This window comes from Triplophysa dalaica, chromosome 25 (assembly GCF_015846415.1).
Source record: "Triplophysa dalaica isolate WHDGS20190420 chromosome 25, ASM1584641v1, whole genome shotgun sequence".
Lineage (NCBI taxonomy): Eukaryota > Metazoa > Chordata > Actinopteri > Cypriniformes > Nemacheilidae > Triplophysa > Triplophysa dalaica.
Window position 1 is genome coordinate 7,564,126 of NC_079566.1, and position 27,117 is coordinate 7,591,242.

General features: G+C 38.1%; 1 protein-coding gene across 3 annotated transcripts in view; it reads right to left on the reverse strand.

Annotated features, from left to right (window-relative positions):
- csmd3b (CUB and Sushi multiple domains 3b) overlaps positions 1–27,117 on the reverse strand; it is a 347,235-nt gene that overhangs the window by 213,717 nt on the left and 106,401 nt on the right. For all 3 annotated transcript variants that reach the window (XM_056741016.1, XM_056741014.1, XM_056741013.1), the window contains exon 4: positions 14,109–14,303. In XM_056741016.1, the coding sequence (XP_056596994.1) occupies positions 14,109–14,303 (195 nt within the window). The remainder of the gene's footprint in view (positions 1–14,108; positions 14,304–27,117) is intronic.

Below are 27,117 nucleotides of genomic sequence, written 5' to 3' on the forward strand. Positions count from 1 at the left end.
CATGATGGCATGTGGCAATCACTCCTGGGAAACCACATGTTTGGCGCTGACTGTCTTGCCATGTTTTCTGATGGCATAAATGGCACCAATTCAACTGTTTAAAAGGGCCAAGTTTGGCTAAACTGTAATCCGCCACACTAGCTCTAGCATTCTGTCATATACCATTCTGCAATTTTCTATTCAATCAAAGCGCACACGCACATCAACAAACACTAATCAGCCGAGACAAACAATCTCCATTTGAAAACAGGATTTTCTACTCATTTTAAAGGATTGGCAAACTCTCGCGAACGTTTTGCATTCGTTGACTTGTGTAGGTTATGCTTCTAAGAATCTTAGCATGGGAGAAATGTTAGAAAACTAGAAACAACTCAAGACGAAAACAGCGGTTGTGTTTTTCCAAAATATCTTCATGAAACTGCTCTCAGCACCCCCACAGAGCTATTGACTGTCCTCTCCAATGCTATTATTACTTCTCATATACCTGTCACAACAAACACAGTCCTCGGATCATAGAACATTCCCCTCCAACTCTTTCTCCAACGCACATTTAATATATTATCTCTAATACAGCCCTCTCAGTTTTGATAAACACAGTTTGCTTTCTTGTATTGAGGTATTTTCGTTTGATACAGAAAGTTTGAGTAAAAAATGTAGTGCAGAACAAGTCCTCAATATTTATTTTATATTCAATCTTTTTTTTAATTCTTTCCATCTTTCTGAAAGACAAACCTGCTTGCCGTGAATTTGTCAACAAACGAGCAGACTAGAATATAAATGGTGTCACATGGACTAGAAGCACACACTATTGATTTGTATGGGGTCTTTAAGTTGAGATGGTTCTCACATTGAAGTGTCAATAGCTGGATAACCGGCTGATGGGTTTGATCAACATAAGGCTTTGAAGGAGGACCCTTGCATCTAGAATCAACCCCCCAAACTACAGCAACGGGATTAGAAATAAAAAGAACCTCTGGCATGGGCACCTGCAATTGTTCTCAGAGCTTTTTATATCGATCTTTTTTCAAAACCCTCATTTACATCAGTGGCTCATTAGCGCTCGGTTTTCAGTGGGTTGATGCGTTTATATTTCCCAGTGCCAGATTTTCTTTTGATGTGTTGAAATGATTATTTCCATGACTCTCTGCCCTTGAAATCCAAAACGATTAATTCTTTATCAAAAAGCAAAAGGCTCAAAGGGGCATGTGTTTTCCTTGCTTTCATATTGCCACACTTTTTTATGAGCATGTTTATGGTTGCACTGATTTCAGAAGTGAATTGAGAATGGCTTTTAAACGCTAATTCCACTCCGGAATTAGAAATTAAAATCTGTCATTCCAAATCAACACATTCAAAACTCATTTAAATGAAATGACAGGCAGCAATATCTTAAATGATCAATCTTATATCAAGCCAATTTATTTATTTATAATTAATTATAAATTGATGGGTAGAGTTTACTAAAAGACATCATACAGCCTAAATAAATACTAACCAGACCAATTCTAATTTTCTTCTGCTGCCCACAAAAAATAAATTAACATTTAGTATGCTAAACTTACATTGTCGCACTTTTGGGCAGAAAAGGTGAATGATTTAAAGTTAAAACAAACTGTAAAAAACTCCGACAAGGAAACATGGCAATTTATGCGCAATGCATTTCAAGGATATTGTCATTAGGGTGGCATTTTTTTTAAAGCTACGCTGTGACTTTCCTACAAGCACATCAAGTTGACATTAAAAGTCAGGTGCATTTCAATAAAGAAACGTGTTTATCACAAGGCTGCCCGCCATCAGCGTAAAATGCTTCACAACCCATCTGTCCCAGCAAACTTCAAAACACACTTATACAAAACACAATCAGATTTTTAACTAAACCACTGCATTCACATTCTGTAAAAATTTCTGGTTTGTTCTATTGAACATATGCAATGAAACATATGGGCGAACATCTCATCAGCGCGGCCAATTTAACTGAAGATCAATTGCAGCTATAGAGTTATGAAACATTGTTCCCAACCAGTAACGACACAGGATAAAAAAGACAAATGGTACGCTGAATTGGCTCGGTTCGTGCATTAAATTCCCGGGAATCCGATCCCCCTGAATGACAAAATGACAATTAAAACTGATGAGTCAATGCTGAATGTAGACATTTAGAAATGGTTGCCATGTACGGTTCTCCACCGAAATGGATGAGGCAGAATTCTTCAGAAATAGTAACTTGAGGCCACGCTGAAAGAGCCTTTGATGTCTTTTGTCTCATCAAAGCCTCCGCGTGTTATCGTCAGGTACAAATGGTGAATAGCTAAAGCCCCAAATGAACAGATATAGCTGTAAGTTAATCCGTCTCTACTCTCCTCTGACAAGGTCTTTATAATGCGGATGGGGGTGTCTCCAAGCATGAATAGAAAAAAATAAGTCACACAATCTGTCTCAACGCATTCACAGAGTCTTGGAAAGCTTTAGTTACAAAGCAAGCTCTGAACAAGAAGAATGTTAATATATATGAGATGTGGGTCTTTTATTTTGGCGTGTGTGATCTGAGCATTTCTCAACTTCATTCGATGTCGGAAACAAATTGCCTCTTAAGCCTAAAATGCAATTACGTTGAAATGAGTCAATAATGAACCTGAATCGAATGAATCTTTCTAGCATTAAGACAGGCATTCGATTTAATGATGTAACTCAAATCTAAAATATTGTCTGACTCCTTAATTTCTTCAGCACCTTGTAAACAAGCTTTTGATATGCGAACGAGTCTATAAAACAGTCAATAATTCATAGCAAAGCAGACTAAATTATGAAGAGACTCCAGGCTGAAAACAGGAAGCAGAGCAACTGCGACTTCCTCTTATTTTAAATACAGAAGACTACATTAACATTGCCTATAGGGACAATCTATATATCTGACATCTCTCAATATGTTGCTTCAATTATGCATGAGTGCGTTAAAAAAATTGAAATGCAGTTCTATAAACAGAATCTGCGATTCTTTGTCGTTCATGCCAAACAGGAGATAAGCTCCATTCAGATCAGTTAAATATTCATCGCAGTGCTTGTTGTTTCTGCGGATAGGATTAGGCACAGCATATTAACTGCCCCTCGGGGTAAAGGGACGATCAAGGCGGATGGCTTGTCGACGCTTGCGATCGTATTACTTGAACCATACAAAGTCACTGATGAGGCAGCCTGTTGATGCATACTCGAGCGAATCGTTTCATCCTTCCATCCGATGAAAATTCAGACTTGGTAAACTAATCCTAGATCAGTCTCGGGGTCTTTATAGTGTGTGATTTCCATGAAACTACGGATATTAAATGAAACTGCTGAAATAATGCCTTCATAACTACTTCTATAGATGGTTTCATCGGACCCACGTGATGGCCCGCACTTAACTTCCAGTCTGTGTTTGGTTATAATATAACCATCATTTTTGTATTTAATTTAATTTATATTCATATGAATATTTATTACATATTAATTGCATTAAATTACTTTAAAACTACTCAACAGTCATAGATTCTTTGAGGTCTAAGTTTGGGCCATTGTTTATGTCATTGCTGCTGAAACCATCTTTACTCCCTTGATCAGGCAAACAGAAAAACCCACCCTAAACTCGAGCCATTGATCGAGTTACTGTAAGTGCTATATGATAATACCCCTAAAAAATGTGGGGAACAAACAAACAACACTTAATTCCACATGGGAACACTATGAAATAAACAAAGTAAATACAAAAATGAAAATACTTCAACTTAAAGAGAGTAGCTGACTGTAGTGAACAATTTTGTAGCCGAAATTGATTATCATTATGTGTTTATTTATTTATTCTTTATTACCTAGATTCAAAGTGAACTTCATCAATTATTCAAGGCTTTGCTTCTATTTTAATGCATTACATCCATGCAGTCACATTACCATAAATAATACAGACACTGAACCAAGCTAATCATACTATCAATTTGATTTCAAGATATATTTTATTTAAAGAATAATTTGTACAACAAATTAAAAAAGGACAAAATGTATATGTTGTGTAAGTACCTCTAGCCTGCAGCATATTTAAACATATTTGTATATTGAAATATTTTGCAGTTATTAAAACTTTCAAAGCAGAGTTTTAATATTAAATGAATTCATAAACCTGTTTTACTTACCTTGATTACATTTTAGCAAGTACACAGATTTTTTACACAAGAATTTATTTTGAACATAACATTTTTCAGCTAGGTGAAGACAATTGAGCAAAGTAAGCAAATCAAAGAATAATGTTTTTTTTTTCTAAAACGCAAATGCATTATGACTTTTAGTTGATGTAAACAGTGTTAAAAAAACTTTAAAGACTGACCCTGGTTGAGTTTTCCCAGATATAAAAAAAAAACAATTGCACAAATGTGCTTTCTTTTTACTGAGATAAAAAAACAAGAAAATGGCACTGAATGCAGTAAAATCTTTTTAAAGTAAAAAAGTGTCTCAGAGTAAAACTAAACAGTAAATATAACGATACCACTTTTGATGAGAGTCATAAATTACTTACGCACGACATGATGTATCATATGCACCTATATAGTCAAAACATTTACTATGACTGTTCGTCCAAAACTTCACATGTACATATTTGCGTTTTTTTTTGAGGAAATGGTAAAAAAAACTGTGTAAATTATTAAATACGGTGTTGTCAAAGTTGACAAGCTCTTTTTAATACTTTATATTGGTTAAATATATTCAAAACCCAGTGACAAACATAAAGACTGACTAATAATCACAAAATATGCAAGCTTTCAGAAGGACAGCAGCGTTATGGTACATAAAATGCCCCATTGCTTACAGTTACGAGTCAAACACAACTGCTGTAGTTAATATGCAAATGATACTGAGAAACAACAAGAAACAGACTACTGTACCTAATCTAACCATAACAGTTCTGAATAGCAATTGACCATGACCTTAACAAAATCACCCATCTGCTCTTAAACCAAGAGAGTAGGAGGAAACCAATTAACAAAACTTGTGAATAACCTTTCAAGAGCTTCACCATGTTAAGTAAAGTGGGCAGGTGAAACTTTGACAGGTGAATGTTTCTTGAAGAGACAGCCTAGGCAAGGTGGGCATTAAAGTGTCAGAACATTCCAATACCAAACTATCATTCAATGGCGACGACCACGAAGGCACCATTAGAGAGAATCTTACATTAAGGACTTTTAAGTCATTTAATTCAACACAGTTCAGAAGACAATGTTAAAATCTTGCTCGATAAAGGGCAGAAATGTTTTGTATAGTTAAAACATGAGCTGACTGCTTTCGCTTTATAGATTGAAATGTTGGGGGAAAGATCTTCACTCTTTCTGTGTGAAAGTTTATTTCTGTGTGTTGGGGTCAGGAGAGACCAAGATGGCTAAAGCAGCATTCGGGGTGAAGTGTTCAGGTCAAGCATCCGGCATGTGGGCTAGACAACCATAGACAGAGCGAACTACAGCACTTATTAATACACTTCAATGTTGACTATTACATTAGTCCTGTTTAATGGTCCAGTGTATTCAATTTAGTGGCATCTAGTGGTGAGGTTTTGAATTGCAACCAATGGCTCACTCCATTCCTCCATTTCCTAGCACTACGGTGGCTGATAAGATGTTGTCATGTTTTTGCTTCTTTGCCGAAGGAGATAACGTATTTATGAATCAGACTCTGAAGAGTGGTTTGTCCGTTTAGGGCTACTATAGAAACAACACAGCATATCCCAGATAAGGGGACCAGCGGTGTATATAGATATTAGCTCATTCTATAGTTATTAAAACATAACACTTCATTATGTAAGGTCTTAATACACCTCTGAAGACATAGGTGTGTATATTATATTGCATTTCTGTAAATAGATACTCCAAAAAATTACACACTGGACCTTCAACAAAACTGAAACCAAATATAACATTTTAACTTATGCCTTATTGCTTTAAGTACACTAATGTTACGATGTTATGAAACTTTTGAAGATCTATTATGAAGATGATCTCTATCCAGGTCTTTTGGCTGAATCATACAATAAGTTTGGAAACGGTAAGTTTATTTGGCGTTCCGCCTTAGAATGGGGTGACATTTCTGAGCTTTTTCCTAGACATCCACTTCCATTTAGTATCTAAGGAGGATCAGAGCTTGCATCAGCATTGTTCCAGCCCTTGAGCGGGGCTGGAGTCCAAGACGGGACTGTACAACAGGCAAAAAATATATATATATACACCTCAATGTAATCTTAATTTTTCTGTTTTGTGAGCGAAGCTACGTTTTTATGGGGGGGAAATGAACCTCAGAGCAACCATCAAGATCCTGTCGGGCTATTCTGTGAGTCTAAAATGAACATTTCTGAATATAATATCTGCCATTAATTAAAGTGTAACTGAAAAATAGATCAAATAAGAGGCAATTTTTTATTTATTCGTTGGGGGAGTGGGGATTCAGGTAAACAACAAATAATTCATGCCAGATTTGAGCTCACTCCAAATACAGCATGTCAAAATTGCATTAAAGATGCCTCGCCGGTGTTTCCGCTGCACAAAAAAGTAGGAGCTATTAATAAAACATATGCTTTGCTTCCGGTTACAGGAATGAATTAATAAGAACATTATTAGTTATTTAATAACAGCAGCTATCAGCGGTCGTCACCATAAATCAGATTTTATTCTAGTTCATTCAGTTTGAAACTTTCAATTTATTTGCAGCATAAAATATGATTCTCATTAAATACTTGCTTTACTCTTTTGAATCTTTCAAAGAAGAAAGATGGTTGATTATTTTCCGTTTTAAGCTTGCACACATTATAAAAGCCGTGTTGGGTCGAATATGGAAAAAGGGTTCAATTAACCTTGAAAATTGAGTTGGGTTTGCCTACCTTCAAACCATGCATGTATTAATCAAACCCATCATCTTTCAGAGTGTAACTGCGGTTTCAAAGTATCTTGCTTAATATTGATGTTTAAGTCTCTCCGCAGCTCATTGTTGTGTTTTTGTGGTGAAATGAAATTGTGAGGGCATGAGGGGGCAGTGATACCTTAATTAGTGTAACACAGTAATCACATCAGCTAAACATGGCAGTGGGAGCAGAAACAGATACAGGGAGTAATTATCAACTCACTCCTTTAAATGATGATGAATGTATCACAGGCTGCCTACACTGATGTGAAGGAAACACCAAAGGCAGTGAAAGTCTGCATAGGCATATGGCACAGCAGAACGTGTTAATAAGTCACTGAGATCTTTAGGAGTTCTAAGTGATCAGGCTAGTTAGCACAACGCTAAAGTGTGTCATTTTTCTTGCTAAAATCCTATTTCCAAACCCTGTTTAATAAGCCCATGTACATACACACGCACACAGACACACACACAAAGAGACCTAGAAGAGACCACATTTTCATCTATAAAATATAAAAACATCTGCGGTGTAAAACTCTGATAAAAGGTCAGTTTTACCAAGATTCTAAATTGTAAACATCTTATAGACAAGTTCTAGATGCCTTTATGACATCTGACAGGAGATATCTTAAAGACGTCTTGCAGATGTAAATGTGGAGATGAAATAGACGTCCCCTAGATGTATGTGTGCTATCAGGGTATATGTATGTGGACCCCAATTGGAGGTTAACTTCCCTAAAGAATGTAGACACTTGCCGCATATACTATTCCCGAAAAGAATGTGCTGTATATACATTTTAGTGCGTAGCAAATCAGTATGCATGCACCTATACATACTAATGCGAAACAGATGTGGCCGTTATTGCCTAGTCCAGTGGTTCTCAAACGGGGGGGCTCAAGATGAATGCAGGGGGGGCACAGATTTTGTGGCATGTTATGAAATTAAAGCAAGTAGCCCCAAGAAAGAAGTGGGTTACAACGCATCCTAACCAAAAAGATCCTAACCAAAGATGAGATTCCTGCGATAAGCAATTTGCCTGTCCATACCGAACGCGAAAAAGGGGCGGGACATGACAATAAATCACAAGATACAGCCAAACAGAACCGTTTTATCCGTCCACGCAGCCTTGCTGCAGCTGAAGAGATCACAGAGAGATGCGTCTTGTTCTAATGACTTCAGTTATGCCTCACCGGATGCTATGCTATAATTTCCGAATCTAAACGTAGGTAGTCAAATGTATATAGCCTGCCTTCATTCATGTTTGGCGATTAATATTCATGAGGTGCAAAACTTACATCGAATGAGATCACTGTGTGGGCGGAGCTGTCAGCTGTGATGTCGCAGGAATAGAAACCGTTTCTAAAATAGAAATGACCGTTGCTGGTCGCACAGCCCTGTCGTGGCTGGTTAGGATAAAACCTCTGATTAACTTGGAAAAATATCGCGTTTTGCGTCGCGTTTGGTTAGGACACGGTGTTAAAGTGCATTTTATAACAGGAAGGGGACGTTGTTTGGCACAACGTTAAGCATCACCAAACGCCGCCCTCTCGCTGTATGATGGGTAATTTCAGCCGTTTGGGTGTTTATGGATATTTGCTTTTCATTTTTACCGAAAATAGTAAACCATATGCACTTTGATAACACTAATTTCAACATACTATGATTTTGGACATAATAATTCAAATTTAGGATTTAGGATGGATGGGATGCAAATTGGGAAGCATAGGACAGTCAAAGATTCCTTTATTCTATTTGAATTGGCAAATTACGTTTTTTGGCTGGAACAAAATGCCTCATAAACACATAAAAACCTGAGACTATCCTTACCACCAAATCTGCACTAAAAAATGGAACTTGAAGTTCTCTGGGTATCAGGTGGGTTTTTAACCTCTGAATGAGCCCACTGTGGCAATCTCCTCTGAGATACATATTAATCTCATTGTTCTGGCAGGCCTCCCATCTGAGATGATCCAATATGGGCATTGCAGCACTGCATAATTAGTTCAGATGGTTCTCCATGATGTCCTCTGTACTCAGGTGCAAGGAACATGTGATAAATCGTAGCAGTCCATCAGTTAAATGACAAGTACATGCAGAAATGGATTTCAGCGAATTACATACTGTCCTACAGATTACAGCGAGATCTTTAAAAGCCACGGCATAAATCAACATCATTATGGCTATATGGTGTAGACTCAAGTTAATGGAATACAGATAACATCAGGATGTGTGGCATTCCACATTTAAATGAAAGAAAGCCTCGCTCTTTCAGACAGTAGAATAGGACTTTTTCAAAGTGTCAGAGAAAGTCAGCAAAAGCCCAAACTGATGTGCAAGTAACATCTTAAATCTTGTGGGAAATTAACTACCTCAAGATATAAGTAAACTAACCACCTAGTATTAAAATGGTAAAACGCTACCTTAAATCTAAGAGACATGCATTTGCCAGACTGTTTTTTTAAATTAACCAGACGGCTATCTTTAGTTAACGTGGCTAAATGAGCCACCTGTTCTCTACCTAAGAATTTGGACCAGACACAGAACAACAAAAGCATTGATGCATGACTGTCCGTTCTGTAACTTAAGTAGCACAACAGAAGCTCTATCAAAAATGACTGTTAGTAAAGTCATTTGAAAAAATGTTTTGGTTCAAATGAAATCTAAAAAAACCCACTTGGGATCCTACCACCACCATCATTTTGTTTGTTTACTTTACTGAATCCAAATCATTATTATATTTAAACTAAAATAACCTTGGGAGCCACTTTTGCACAAAAAATTGGCAACCTGGGTATTTAATTTCTAACGGAGCGACGGCCAGAGAAGACTCATCACTGTGAGATAGACAGTAATAATAAATAATCATTCAACTACAATTTTGTTGTTGTTTGATTATACAAGAGATGGACAGAACAAGAGACAACAAACTCAAGAGCACTACAACAGGGACTCCTTGTGAACATATATGCTGACTATTTCATCTTAAGTAATACTATAATCTATATTAAAAATAACTTTTCCTTTTTTGCCCTGCTACAGTTTAAAAGCGGAAGCTATGAAACTTGAGATTTTATAAATATACACAAACATGAAAACTATATATAGAAAAATATATATATATATATTTTTATAACTATATTGGCTTCTTCGCAAGATGTAAACAGAGGCACTTCGGGTTTCATTTAAATTCATTTTATTTAATCTTACATGCATAGTTAAAATTAAAATATATTCAGTAAAAATTTAGATTTGGTTATCCATTTTATAAGTTTGTTGTACTTTATCCAAATGTTTGTGTAGTGTTAAAAACTGAAACAGGAAGTTCTTAAACACCAGTACTGAACTAGTGTTCTTTGCGCCATGCGAAGTGGTTGATATGAAAATGATAAATTGCATTTAAGGGTCGCTCAAGCCTCAAAATGGCACTTCAATGTTTGCGTCTAGAGTGAACACCCATAAGAAGAGTAAATGGATAACAATATGTGACCCTGGACAACAAAACCAGTTTTAAGTATCACAGGAACATTTTTAGAACCGCCAAAAATACATTGTAGGGATAAAAATCTATTTTTCTTTTTGCCAAATATCAATAGGATATTAAGTAAAGATCATGTTCCATGAAGACATTTCATACATCTACCGTAAATGTCTAAAAACTTTCTTTTTGTGAGTGGATGGCATGCTACAGTGCCTCAGATTAACAATTTCAAAGGCGATTTTCTCAATATTTTGCGGTTTTGCACCCTCAGATTCCAGATTTGTAAACAGTTGTTGTTCCACCAGATATTTTCCTATCCTAACAAACCACATATCAATAGAAAGCTTTTTTCCTCAGCTTTCAGATGATGTTAAAATCTCAATTTCAAAAACTTGACCCTTATGGTTTTGTCGTCCAGGGTCACATATACAGAAAGTAATGATTTCAACCACAGGGTGATGTTTAATACTCTGTGCATTGATTTGTATTACGTGTATTAATTTAATCCTATTCAGGATAAAGACGACTCATTCGCATGAGCCAGATAGCACAGCATATGAAAGTGAGTGTCAAGGGGCTAGAAAACCTGGCAATGGCAGTGCCCCTCTACAAAAAAAGCTGCCACAGATTAAGCGGAGTTCCATCACACCAGGAGTCTAGGAGCCAAATCCCCTTTTCCCAGCGACAGCCTGTGTCTACATTTGCTTTTATTATCTCTCAAGAAACTTGAGACGCTGCATAACTATGAACCATGCACTGTGGTAAATTGAGAATCAGATTCATGACGTGCCAATGATGGGTCACCAAAAAACCCTCTAGGTTTGTCAATATTTATACATTTTTGGTCAACTGTAACGGGTTTTCACATGCTTGCACAGTTAGGGATTCACTAAACAATCAAATTCGGTGCATGAAACACAAAGCCCATGGCAAGAATATCGCATTTAAGAAGGGTGCGGATGTCAGCGTCAATTTCAGTAGGGATGCTCACAGTGGTGTGGGATTGATCAGGGATTTACGTCTTTAAGCAGGTGGTCCCCACGGTTGTCAAAGCCAGACAGGAAGAGGGAGGGATGGCAGGATTGCTTCAGCCCACAGCGAATCTAAACTCTTTAATGAAAAAGACCCTGTCAAAATTAAAGTCTAGTACATCAAAAGCCTGTCATTAGGGCTCACAGTCTCCGCGTCAAATTATCAGTTTTAATGCTCCCTGAGGAATTCCATCCGACAAAGGATCATTTTGGCTACTCTACACTCAACCAAGGCTTGGAAGCACAAAAACTCTATATGGAGACAGTGGAGAAACAGGCAGAGGTACAGTGTGATATGCTTCATTAGCTGACCTGCATTTTAGTGCCGTTAGAGTTTTTTTTTTTGCATCTCACTACATCAATGACCTTTAATGGCAGTGGTTTCACGCTGTGTTTTTTGAACTTGTTTACTGTTAAGGCATGCAATGATCACAGCTAACTTTATTAAGCTCATTTAAAGCCACTTGAACAAATCCAAATCTACTCACTTCTCTAGATTATTTCATTTTAAGGCACTTGTTAAATATACATTGTTTCCTCCGCCATGATCCCATGGCTCATTTCACTCAAGTTTACCAGTTTGTTATCCTCAACCTCTACAGACTACTGGCCCACACACTCTATGTACTTACACTTATTGAGCTACTGGCCGCCAAAATGACTGGCCCAAATTAGCACGCTCAATATGTTAATAAAACATGCCGGGAGGTGGACTGGAAGATGTCCAGATACGAAACGGTTTGCTTCTCGGCCTCAAAAAGCCGCATTGATTTTGTCGACCGAGTTTGGGGATTTGTTTTCATTGAGGGAGCTCCTCGGCTTGAGAGCGACACAGAAAATGTCCAGGAAATGTAAAAATGTCAACTGTCTGGTGCTCCCTATCTCTCTAATGAGATTATTTTTACGATAAGCAAGCCCCACAGCACTGTGCAGTGGTGCAGCATGGGATTGGGCGGAGGAGGTATTGTGTGCTAATGCCCGGGCTGTGAGTTGTCACCTCGGCTCGGCTACCTGTGCAGCAGTGTTATCATGCCTATTTCACGCCTTGACACCACAGGCTGACCAACTGTGCCAAAGGTACCGGGGTGTGGAGATATGCACAACCAAGCAATTCTGAGGAAAATATTAGAACATTTCTTCAAACCTAGGTTTGAAACAGCTGACAAAAACAGCTATTTGTTTTAGTCTATTTCATTATTCCAAACTGCTGAATATGCAGCACTTTCTGACAAGACTTGAATTGAATAAAGATTATCTGTAGCAGCTGCCTACAGTTTATATTATTATTATTATTATTTTAATAAATACAAATATTTAAAAAAGTATAAAAATAAAAAGTTTATGTGTTGTAAATTGTATTATTATTATTGTTGTATATTTTGAACAAAACTGAAAGCATCCATAATACATTAAAAGTACAAAGTACCAAAGGGCTGCCAAAATACACTCTGGTTTTCCGACATGCATACATTATAGAATTTTAGCATAACATTGACATTTGCGACAGCAGTATTTCGAAAGGTCCTCTGACTTAAAATTTTAAATGGATTTTTCCCCTTAATCTAGAATTAATGGTAACTGTAAATTGCATGGGTAACATCATTTTGGAGGTGCTTTTATGTAAAAAAAACCTACTATATACTTTGCTCATAAAAGTAGAAAAGGGCAGACACATCTAACACAAAGATTTTTGTCAAGGTAACTTGCCGAATAAAGTGAAGAATGTTCTGACATTTTCATGAATATTCAAAATCTAAATGCATTAAGATGAAGGCAAACTTCAACATGCATAACGAAATGTAATTTTAATGTGTTTAAAAAGATTTTACATATCATGTGGAATTTAATAATCAGACCTTATTTTAAGTAAAAAAAGTATTTTAATAGGGTGCCAGATGATGGCAAAGTGTAGAAAACACGGTGTTCTGCTCTCCTATACCCCACTACATTCTGGGCCAGGTTGAAGAGCCACATTTTTGTACCTCCGGCTATTTTCTATTCAAGCACAGTTGGCTTTGCAATTTGTCTCCAACCAAAGCAAGCATGATCCAGACGCTGTCATTTTCCCCTTTCTATTAAACACGCTGGAGCAGAAACCAGTGCTGCCTGTCTATGGAGCAGTTCTTATTTCACAACGGTCATGGCTAATGCACATTATAATTGCTATGAACACGAGACAATAAATCTTGATGCATTCGCAAACAAAAACAGCTTCTTGAGTCATCTCTGCTGTACGTAATGTGGTCATCGAGTTTACGAAAGAGTCAAAACCTGCTTGAAAGTGTCAAAGTCATATCTGTAGCTATATGGTTCTGCACATCCACCCCTATGCTTTTAAAAGAAAGAACAGTTGAATGGAATACAAGAAACTTGGAAATATACTGTAAGTGCTACTAACAACAAAAGGATGATGGGGTTCTAAGAGGCCTTTATATAAAAGGTTATCCGAGTCTCTCTCGTTTGTGCCATTTCGAATCAAAACAAGCCAATACTTACAGGCCTCTATAGCCGCTATTTGCAAACACGCACTGCTCAGGCACATAAAAACAAGCAAACACAAACAAGGACATTTGAACAGCTGGAAACATTGAAGAGACACATGCAAGTAAACAGGCGAACAGAAAACAGGCACGCACACTTGCAGTGTATTGGTCATGCACATCACATAAGGAGCTGTCTGACTGCTGCTTACCTCTGCAAATGGGTACTGGGAAGTCCCAGACGGCCGCATTGCCTGCATTAGTTACACAGGTGAGCTGGGGATGGCCGTCCAGCACGTAGCCGGTTACGCAGCTGTAGCGTATCTTGTCGCCAACATTGAAACGTGTCCCATATAGGATGCCTTTGGGAGGAACGCCGGGGTTCCCACAGGAACTGCTCTGCAATTCTAAGAAGGAAAAGTTTTGTTTTTAGCATCTCAGTCGGAATACGGGAAATTACATCACAGAGACATGTCACAAAATTGCACAGGTTTGATTTGTGACTTGGTTAGTGAAAATTCAAGGGCTAAGGGTGCACATACACAAGATTTAATATGAATGATGAGTTATTTAATTATCAGTTTATGCTTTATATCTTGGTTCAGTCAAACCCAAGGACAGAACCGGTGTGCTTGGAATTGAATATGGCCATGGGACTAGTTAAAAAGAGGGAAAAAAGAGAGAAAGACTGAGAAAAAGAGAGAGAGGTGATACCTTCCCACATTGATAGGTCTGGGTGGCAGCCATCTTGCCTGCAGTAGACCATAATTTCAGTCTAACATTCACAAAGTTAGATGATGCACTTAAACAATAGATGCCTATTTACACGTTTATGTTTTTATACAGTTTTTATAGATCTTAACTTCATTGCTTATTGTGTTTTCACTTTTAAACAGTAAATTACCATCGTAAAGGAAACCAGAGAGCAATCTGAGTAAACAACATGTATAAAACATGAGGAGCCAGTAAAACGTATTAGAAAATACTGCTGATGTGGGATCAGTTTCTTTTATCCAAATTCAATCCATTCGTTTTGAAATAAAGTCATGAAAATCAGTTCTTCTTCACACCAGAGATTGAGATCCTATGGGTCGGCTTTGTGATAAGTCTTCCTCAGTTTAAAAATTTGGATGAATTATTGTTAGTTACGTTATGAACAGAATCAAAAACAGGGTCTATCAAGTAATATTAATTACTTCATAACTTTAAGCAACAAAGCAAGACATTAACCACAAAGAGGAAAACGAAATCTCTAGACCTAGAAAATTGTTTCTTATCAGTGTTTATATCAACAAATTTCAACTGGTTTTGCAGTATGTCATACATTTGACGATACTATTAATCTTTATGCATTGTTTTCTCATCCATATTAGGAATATTATTATGCTATTCGATCACAAAACTACACAAAACTATTCTCACATTCATAATCAAGAACACCCTTAAATTTAAGCAAACTTAGTTACAGTTTTAGTTGAGAGTTAGTTAAAGATTAGTTTTTTTGCGTTCCAAAGTAAAAATAAAATGCCCCTTATTTTGTATTTTGTGATGACTACAAATTCTTGAGTATCAGTATCGGCCAGAATGAGTTGCTCATTGCACAGGCCCTGAAAATCCATACTGGCACATTTCAATATTTCCTTGTTTCTTACGATTCAACAGCCATATGTATATTCCCTCCATTTAAACAAAAACGTATAATATTTTACCAAGGATTCTCATATTGTTGAATTTTTTCTAACAGGAAAATATATAAAAACATAACATTTTGATAATGTCTTTAAATGAACAGTCTGGCTCAGACTCACTTAACTCCCAGAAAAAAGATATGACACAAACAAAAGCTGCTGGACCGTCCCAGAGTCATATCCATGTCCCCACTTATTCACTTGGCAACTCCTCTTATTTAATATCACTAATTACACACTCACAGAGGCGGCGAAACGGGCTGAAATTAAAAGACGGACACCATCCTGTCACCCAACATGCACCTCCCTTGTCAAGGCTGCGGCCCCTGATCTCGGGATGTTATGGATGGATGATTTAAATATCTTGAGGTGATGGCTGGTGCGTAAATTACACAATAAGAAGCACGAAAGGACGGGAACGTCTCCCTACGTGCTCATCACATTGATTATAACCTGCAGAAGCCTGATTCGCATTTTGGAAATGACAGTGTTGGAAACAAGCATCCCGCCTCCATTACCGCGGTGGATATGAAAAAGCTTCATATTGGAAGGATTAAATAAAAAAGGATAAATGTGATAATCTTGTGTCAGCAGAAAAGGCATTCGAAGCCCTTGAGGGCTGTCAATTTTGCCATTTAGAGCGGTGATGGATCGCTTGAGTTTGTCATTGAGGCCGACGGGAATATCAATGAAAGGAAAATGAGAGATTTGGTACATCAACGGAAGAGACAACAAAACCAGGCGACTGTCCATGCCGTTTTCTGTAAATTTAAGCTAACAAAGCATTGCTAAATGTACGAAAGCAGTCTATAGTAAATTTGTGTTTGGACATAATTACAATAGTTTTTCTTATTCAAAACATACTGAATTCGTGCTGATCATCAGTCCATTTCAATGTGATTTAGCGTCACATACTTAACCACTGTGGCTCCAAAAGACTAAAGAAATACATAAAAATTATACAACCAACATACATACAGTTTTTCAATTTTTTCATCATCACATGCTTTCATACATAACTTTTTAAAATATTAAAATCATCCTGATATTGCAAACCATTTCAATAGACATTCAATAGACTGGAATTCAAGGTATTTTCTATCAATTCTTTTGTGCAGCACAATAGGACTAGAGTCTTAGTTAGAGTTTTAATTTATGAAATGCTATTATGTAATGCTTATGGTTTAACAAACCACTCATTCTAAATAAAAAATGATCATATATTTCAAGTGAATTTTTTTAACAGCTTATCAATAATCAAGAATCGTCTTTATATTTGCCTACAGCCTTTCAGGCAAAGCCATTCCAAACACCTTCATGATTTAGCAAAGGTTACAAATCTTCCTGTAATCTCTCTGATAGGTGGGAGTGACACAGAGACACGCCCCGAGGAGAGACTGGCTTTCTCATGAGCCGTGTGAGCAGACCGACAGGGGGATAACATCTAAGCTTTTTAATGCCCTTCACCGGCCCATCGCTTCCTCTCCTCAGCACCCCTTAAGAGTTTCCGTTAAAGATCACCACTGCCCTTCAATCTGCTGGTAGATTCAGAATCAAGTTCAACATAGAATTGGCCTTCAAGGTAGCAGCTCACAGCTCACTACGTAGAGCTCTCTTAAGACAACGGGTTGCATATTCACTGTATCATTTACGCAAACTGTACTAAATTATATTCATGAAGCTCATCATGAAACTGTATTTTATCTTCTTCTGTGATCTTATGAAGATACTGCAGCATCACTTTTTCTTGTCTACAATGGAGAAACATCCCGAAAAAACATCAGCACTAAACTTCTTTCGAGACATCTTTTAGACCAAGTGTCTAGTCATGTAAAATTAAACATGACAAATGTTCAAGAAACCCCTGCTAAAGATGTGCATTGCGCGGGAGGGAGGATTTGTTTTATGTGGCAGTGGTATTCATGCGAACAGTACTCATGGCATTTCTTTATATTATCAGGCAAATTTGCTTTAAATGTGACTTGATCAAATTTTGAGATTTAGCAAACGTCTCGGTTAACAATATAACTTTGCCTTTGCAAAGTCACCGATTTCATATTTTAGTATTCTTTAATATTTTAACAGCAAGGGGGAAAACCAATTTGGAGATTAAAATACATTGAAAATCGTAAAATATAAATGAAGAGAATATTGCTGTCTTGGCATTTGTTCTCAAAAATGTTCCAAGGTTTTTAAACAAATCGAGTCTACATCATTATCCTTCGCTCCATTTCATCCGTTTCTCTTTCATTGAAACAGTCCACGTATCTAAGCTTTAAGTCAACTTTAGGGTTGAAGAAGGTGGATTGGGAAATGGGTTTTAAGCTGTAGAATTAGCTGGCTCTCTTATCACCAGACCTCCATTCGGGCTGGTCATTCATCACAGGCATGACATGTAACGCTGGGACTGGACCTTGCAGCTTGGACTCTCGGGTGACAGGGCATTTCCTGCCCTCAATGTTCTATCTTTTGTAGCAGTTAATATGTGGTCCATCGATTGCATTTGTAAAAGCTGGATGTACTTTAGTTTTTTTGTGAAACTGGGTCTTGAAAAATGAAGCAAAATGCTTCAGCATATAGGTAGGTGGACAGAGAAGAAATATGTAAAAAGTGACTAATTCTCTTCGGTCTTTAAAAAGAAAATCAGCATATGATTCTGAATTAATTAGATAGAGAACTGCTAATGTTTCAGATAAATGAATTTGAGCAAACTACTACTCCTACACAGTTTAACAATTCTTTAAAAAAAATAGTAAATTCAGCAGCACAGCCTGTGCAGAGTCATTATGTTTTGATACAGAGTCATAATGTTTTGATACAGAGTCATAATGTTTTGATACAGAGTCATAATGTTTTGATACAGAGTCATAATGTTTTGAAACAGAGCCACAATGTTTTGATACAGAGTCGCATTGTTTTGATACAGAGATGCAATGTTTTGATACGGAGACGCAATGTTTACACTTTCAAAGTACAAACACAGCATGTTTCCAAATCACAACAACTTAGGGATTGCCTAATAATCAGAGACAAAATAATATATTTTTAGCAATAAATTAATGTACTTGATGTAATAAAAGGATATATTCATGGAAAATGTAATGCAAACAAGACAATATTATTTTTAATACACCGCAGCCACAACAATTTAAACAAAGAAATGCTGAAATAGCAACTTTGTCATTTTAATAAACCACCCACGTGTCCTCTTAATGGGGCAGTTCACCCAAAAGTGAAAATTCTGTCATCATTTACTCACCCTCAAGTTTGTCCAACTCTGTATAAATTTCTATATTCGGATGTTCCAAATATATTTCTCTGTGTTCATCACAAAAAAAAGTATATGTAGAAGGAACAACTTGAGGTCGAACAAATAATGACAGATTTTTTTGTGAACTGCTCCTTTAAGAACTACTCATGCATGCTAAAATTAAGACAGCAATTTTCACAAACAGCTGTCTTTTCCCATAAGCACATTGAACTCCTAGAGAGAACTTGACGGCATCCCCCAGCCCTTTCTTCGACAAGGTCCAAGAAGATTCAACTTCAACATGCCGACACCATGCGAGAAAAATAAACATCTTATCCCTAAGGGGGAAAGAGTCTGTCATCCAACAGCTAAAGATGAACAGAAAACAACTAGAAGCTTTCCAGAGGCATAAAATTTCCAATGCCCTCCCACTGCCCAACGCATTACCATCCCAATTTAGCTTTAATACAGCCTGAGCCCTGTGCCGTAGGGGCGACTTTATTACAATGTGTTGCGACCTCGCCTCAACGCTCCCTTGCTTATAAATTATTCTCCTTTCAGGCCAGAGAAGGAATTCGCCCATCCACTTGCAATCCCTCGGGAACAATAAGATCTTTAAACCCGTTTTCATCTGCCAGGCAGGAATGAGTGTGTTGGCCTCGTCATTGGGTTCGGGAAGAGGTATAATGGAGATATTCTCTTTTCATTATCACAATTATGACTCCATTGCCGGGAGGAATGAATTTCTTTGTTTCCCGCCGGACATGGATCCTCAGTATCGCACAGCTGGTTGGCTGAGATGGAAGGTATTTGTCCCCAAATAAAAAAATACAGCCGTTGCTTTGTTCTACGCAGACAAAGGGCAGGAGGGAAATGAAAGGTAAGAAGTAAAAATGTGAAAAGAAGCCTGTCAGGCACACTTTCAATCATACTTTATTATTGAGACAGATGATCCAGCAAAGTGGAAAGAAAAAACGAAGGATGTACTTAATGCCTGACCAGAAGTATTGGGGTCTATGGTGTGGATTTAGTGTTTTGAAGGTGATTCATCACCTCCAACTAGTGCTTTGAAAAACACTATTCTCAGATGCCCCTTCTCACAATAGATCATCTTGCTGGTCTTTGGCGTCGTAATGCTTTCAAAATGACCTAATTTGGAGCGAAAAACGTGCAGTCGAACTGAGCTGATGAAAAAATCCACAGACATTGTGACATGTTAAAGGTCACGTATGGAAAGTCGTAATAGAAGGAAATGAAATCCCGCCCAAATGTATTGCTCATGTGCATTAAAGGCTTTGTCTAGCCGTGTTTGTCTTCATAAGCAGGCCTGTGCACACTATACATTCACCTCCACATTGGATTATTGAAAACGTGACCTGCGTCATACACTCCCCATCCATCACGGCTAAATCTAAGCTTTAACCACTTTGATCATCTGCCTCGCGAGATCACATGAAAAAAATGTAAGATTGCTTTTATATATGATCCCGAACACTAGATAAAGGCATCTAGGAGACTATGAACATGTTCATTATTCACCCAAACCAACTGATAGACGGCAACAAGCTTCAACCAAAATCTGAGCTTGCTGCTTCAATGTCACCAGAGGAACCCAAAGATCAGCCACAGCTCAAATGCGTATCGATCTCGATGTGCTCTGGTATGGAAGGGCTGTGCTCGTAGGTGTGGGCTAGAAGAGACAGGCTGAAAACAAAAGGGTCTCACCATCAGCGGTCCATCTCAGCTTCTCTTCTTTGATGCTCAACAAAACTCGGGTGCTTTTTGATCAGGCCTCTGCGCGGACACCTCGGATTGCCTCTCGTACTAATTAGGGAAAGCTTTTTGTGCTGTGTGTAGGTGTAATTAATTTACTGGGGAAATGAATTATTGTTGCTACTCCGAGTGCTCCGAACAGAAAACATTTTTCTCCTTCCTAATTAAAAAGATAGAGTATCATTTATGACTAAATGGAATCATCGTCTGCAGATTACTTTTGACCCGAGTTTAAATGGAAATTGATACGCGGTTGAGCTTAATGTGATAAATGGTAATCGAGACTCTCTGTTTGCTTAGCACAATTCTGGTTTGGCTATTTTGGGATCTTTATAAGCCTTGAGGAAATGTAGGTTGATGTGGGGAGGATTTATCAAATTACCACAACCTTTTGTAGAATTGTTAAGAGCTCGGCTAATGGCACTTTCACATTTGAAAAATCGTTGCATTCCAACATTTGTTATCCAAATTTGTGTCATATAGACAGGAATGAATCATTTAAGAATAGTTCTGTCATCATATATTCCCTATTAGGTCGCTCTTGAGAAGCAGATCAGTAGCCGGGTTTCCATCATCCTGGTTTTGTGCACATTTTGAAGTTTCGCATCAGAAACGAGTCACGGTAACCCCAAATTACGAAATAAAACCGTTAATTCACAAAATGATTTTACGCTCGCTTGAGGTGGTTTTTCTTTTTCAAGAAACACAGTTAATGCAAATAATGGGAGATAGAAAACGCTTTTGCCTAGTGAGAAATTTTCGGAAATGTTTGTTTTTGAGCCCATTCTCCTTAATGAACCGACTGATAAGGTCCAAGTTTACAAAGTCCTTCATTTAAAGTGGATAATTAGTGAAATTCTATTTTTTGCCATTAATAAAGCTTGACAGATGTGGCCACTTCAAACGTATACAGCAAATAAACAGCAAGGAATAAAATGAAGACACCACTCAAGTTTTGCATTTTGTATTGTGGCACTGACTGTCCAGTGTCTGTTGAAATTCAATAAACACAAACCTCAGGAATGACACCCGCCAGCAATTTGAAAGACTGAGAAAATGTTTACGCTAGTTTTAACATTAAATAACTGAAAAAGATAAACTGGGTGTGGTCAAAGGATCGCAATGACAATATCTGTGATTTGGCATGAACTCACAATTTAAGTACAATTTAAGTACAATTACTCAAATTTAAGTAATGTTGATTTTTGTAATCATTGATTGTCAGTTTACATGTTTCCATTTGTCACTTAGCCCAGGATAAGTGGATGCAAGCTGCAGAGAAACATACTCTTCTAGCACTCTTATTGTTTCCACCTTCAGTATCTTTCCAGCAGTCCACTTCTCCTGTCTCATGTGCATTACAGCAAAAACCTTTTTTCTATGTTGTTTCCCGTTTGAAATCTCAGGCATTCTCTGGAGGTCTCCACAGCTGCGCTCGATTCTCCTGCATCCACTCCTAATATCATTGTGAGCCTCCAATGCGGGAGAACGGTCTCAATTATCCTCTTCCTGCCTCTCTTGGCATGCTCGAGTTGAGTCCATCTTACAGCACTCAAAAGGTTCATGCCAAATTGGAAATCTCTGTATGTATTAGGTTGGCCACTAAAGCATCCCATAAATCTCCATGTCAAATAAATTTGACATGAATTTATTCCCTCCAGAGCTTACTAGTAAAGGTATGGATAGCAATATGCAAAATAATCCCATTTTCACAAAACTGAGCTGAAACTTTTTTAATCCTAGTAATGGTAGTAGACTGAAATGTAATTGAAATGATCCTTTAGAAATGTATACAGCAACCAGAGAGATACTCTGTCATTATCCCCTTCCCGTGTACAGCACTCCACAGAAAATCTTTGTTTACTCAAACGAAGTGTAGAAGGGATTTTTTGACTCGAAAGATATGTTTTACAGTTACATATAATACTGTTCTGACAACATCCTCAACTTCTGCGGTGAGAAACCACAGAAAAAAGTGATCAGCACCACGGACAGCTACCAGACAGGCTTTCCTATGGAACTACAGCTTTTCACACAAAACCCCTTGTTTCTTCTTCAAGATGGCAGCTAAAATGATCCCTTTTCCCGCATCAACAGCTCTGGGGGGGGGGCTGGATGTGTTACAGGCAGCAGATTGCGGAGATTAATAGCACCATCTACGAGGGAAAAAAAACAGGGCCAAAAATATATACGTTTACAATGAAGGAGAAACGGAACAGGGGAAACGGCACTTTATCTTCGTTTAGAGGGCGTGACTGTCTATAGCCGGCACCTCTTGAGGAGAAGCGCACCGCTACGTGTCAGAGATCCTAATCAAACTATTTCACCAAAGAAACCCAGTCGAGGAGGTTCGGTATACCTGCTTATTGCCAGCTGGACAGGAACTCGAAATCTCTTTTACCTTTTTTGGCAGCGTGGCCTCCTCTTGGCGGTCTATGGCAAATTCCATTCGCTTAAATCAACATAACACCGAGCTCATTCATGTCATTTGTTCCTGCCATCTCGGTGTCCTTTTACGTTCTGAAGAGACTGTGATTAAATCACCAGGTCTAGAGACCCCTGCTGGCGGATGTGATGTCAAAAGAATATTGCAGCCAAAATAAGAGCAAGAGAACAACACGAGGACAGGCCATGCTGCGGTGCGAAGATAGCGGGAGAGAATGGAAAGTCTCCCAACAGCCTTAGCCTGAGACACAGAGATAGTACTTGTTCTCCCGAAGAGGACATGGACTAAAAGCATGACTGACTCTCTCATTTTGCCGCATGTATAATACATTCTCAATGTCATAAAACAAGAAGATATATGAAGTAGAAGGCGTGGGGAGGTTCAGCCGTATAAAAAGGTTTATGAACTAACTATGGGAAAGCATTCATTCGAAGTTGAAGGTTTGTTGAGACAGTGAATCACGAGCAGGTTCTCAGCACATCTATGAATGAGCACGTGTAGTGATATTTCGGTTTGAGTGGATGGGAACAATGCCTGCCCCACTCTATTTGTTGAACCAAAGGATTCTTCATCCAAAATGTAAAATGACGTCATCATTAACTCACTTTTATGTAATTCTAAACCAATATGGCCTGCTTTCATGCACTGAAAACAAAAGAAGGAAGTCCGTGGGTGGCTCTTTTTCCAATACAGTGACCACGGATTATCCTACTCCCCATTGAATTTAATTGTGTGGAAATAATGGAAAAAGAATTAACGAAAGATGGGGAACTACCTCTTTAAGGCAGAACATACGAACATGAACTATACAAAAACCAATTAACTTTCCCAATTAGCATTTTCTTCCTCTACCAGCATTAAATCCGATGAAAGTGCATCTTTTGCAAATTAACCAGTTCAGAAATATATAATTGATTCAATTAGATTCACAGCATTTAACAAACCATACCACCACACGTCACCTGATAAATGATACATACTGACGTGCCCTACATTTGTGCACATTCTAAGTCTGCGTCGGCAGAGGATATAAAAGGGGAATGGAAGGATTTCTGCAGTAGTTCCCTTCTTTGATCTAGTTCCTCAGCCTTGCGCAGGCACGCTGGAGCTGCATGTCAAATCTGGTGGGGGAGGCAGGCGGCGTCAGTCAGTGGCCAGTCAATTGGAACCGGAGAAGACGTGTGTAAGCTGTCTCGCGAGATACCAGTGCTTTGATAACCCCGGGGGAGAAGCAGCATGCTTGTGTGTCGTGTATGCATCTTCTTTATTACAGAGTGTGTGTGTTAAATGATCCATACAAATGGTGTGATAGTGAACATGTGCTTTTGTGTTAGACCTTAAGTGCACTAAATGGATGTTCAGTGTTTGTGTCAATGCGAGTGTGCATGTTAGCTATCTAGCTACACTTTGGGGGGGGGAAATTGCAGAAATACTTCTTCAGAAGATGGCTATATCTGACAAAACCTCTATTTGAGGATGCAGTCGAAGAAATAAGAGCATAACAAAGCAATGAGCTACATTTCATGTTGAGCTCAAGAACACGGCTTAGAAAAAAATCTCTTAACGCCTCGAGTGGCTTACTCTGCTTTTTTAAAAGTGGTGTGAACAGCAAAATGATAAGCCTTCGATCTTCCATAAAAAAATATATTAATATGAATAATCTGAAATATTTTTATTGCAGTTAAACGCAGTTTATATGACTGCCTGCTGTTCACTTTTACAACTTGGCTAAGGGATGGTTCCCACTAAATTGAAAATTCTGTAATCATTTATTCACCCTCTTGTCATTTCAAACCTGTATGACTTTCATTGTTCTGCAGAACAGAAGAGAAGATATTTTGAAGAATGATGGTAACCAAACAACGGCATTAACCCATTCACTTCAATTGTTCAAACAATAAACCAATGCAAGTCAATGGGTACTTCAAGCATCACAAACAACGGAACTGGTGTATACTGGTATGTGATGGATCATTTGTGCCCAGATGGTAAAATGTGTCAGTACTACAAACAAAAATAAAATCAAGTCGCTCATATTGAAACAAAAGGTAGATTATACTGTAGATGTGGGACTCCACAAACACAACCATGCAGAAAAACGGTCCCGGCTCTTCATTATCAAAGCTATGAATACATCCCTCTAGATCTACTCTCAAGGTCAATCCCTCAGCTGGGCCATCAATCAAACCAATACCTCAACCACATCCTCCCTGATCACATCGTCGTGCATGCCTACAGCTGAAGTGGATGCTGGCAAGCCGTCACCTCGAGTGCTACTGTAAGAGCCCAGATTTAAATTAAATCCAATATCTGGCAATGCAGAGACTGCGAGATGTACAAAATGATTGGTCAGGGGGAGCACGCCGTCTTGCATTTTCACCTTGTTAGGATTAGGCTGCCAAGCGTGTGGAGCTTCTTGCACGGCAGTCACTGTGCTTTAATTAATCCTGTCTGTCCTTCATCTGCATCTACATGCATCAGTAGCTCGAGCATTCCGTAACTCTGTATTACAAAAAACAGCTCTGCTGAATTCAACAGGATGAAAATAGGAGCAGGGACCCAGATATGAAATACAGAGGCGTCATATCATGATGCAGGTGAGACAGCATTCTGTATCATGGGAAGTCCCTGAAGAACAACTTAGAAATCGTCAAGAGCCAGCAATAGTAGCAACTACGAGAGTGTGGGAGAGAGATAAAAAGTGGGAGAAGAAAATCCTACAAGAAAATATTTGTACAGATTTCAAATGTGATACGAGATACTGTACGTGGTGGGCGTGCTGTCACAGTTATCCATCAGTCGTATTTGTGTATCAGCTTGAGGGGGCATCGGTAAGACTGTGTGACTTCACTGTTCAATTTGATGTGCTTCACATTTTTTAAGCACCTACCAATGCTAAAAATATACAGTAAGCTTTCATATCCCTGGCAGGATCTGTACAGTAAGATACCACCCTCCTGTAGCTCAGCTGGTAGAGCACGGTCAGATGACTGAAGCAAGGAAAATGCACATCGCAAAAAAATGCTAATCTTGGATGTACTCTAGTTTTGTTTTGCATTTAACATAGTCCTTGCATTTACTCACACTCATGCCTTTCCAAACCTGCATGACTATCTTTCTTCAGGAGAACAAAAAAGAAGATATTTTGAAGAATGTTGATAACCAAATTTACTTCTTTTCTATGGGGACAAAACCACCGAGAAATTCTCAATATATCTTTTTTTTGTGTTGCACAGAAGAAAGAGTCATACAGAGGTTTTGAAAAAACATGAATAAATGACGACAGAATATATTTTTGGGTGAACTATCCCTTTAAAGAGACGATATAGTGTTTACATCACTACAGCTAACAAAGCTTTTTCCTTCACATTTAACCTCTCTAATGAGAAACATAGAAAGACATGGTTACACACACTGAGCGGAATTTACATCGCAATTTTCCTGAGAGTTACGACAGATGTTAACCTGACACAGACTGACAGCATATACAGCCCTGTTGCGAAGCTCCGCATGGGGGCTCAAAGCCCAGCTCTGGCTGTTCGAACCGTGCAGCCTTGCAGGAAATCTGGAGTCAGGTGCACATCACTGCTATCATACCTGGATAATGTAGCTCAGATCAGAGATGTTAATCAGACGATCAACCCCATTTAATCCTGATTGGCAACCAGGTCTTTATGGTAAATAGCCGAGTGATAAAACCAATGAGGCAAAGTGAATTTTTAAAGATGACACAACGATGTGCGAATAACTAGACAGCACTGAAAACGTCAATACATGCTTATTACACGGCTAGTTGGAATGCTTGATTCTGATTGGCCAATCGCGACATTTGTAGGTACGTTATTCCCAGATAACAACCCCTCAAAACTAATAACACACAGTAAACCGGATGCAACAAATCATTTTGACAGATTTTTTTGACAAATTAAACAAATATAAATGTGTATTTTAATAACATATATGACATTATATTTACAGATGATTAAACCAAATTGAATGGTCATGACATTTGAACATCGTTTCTTACCTTAAAATCGAAAGTAAACAGCGTTTCCACGAGGAAG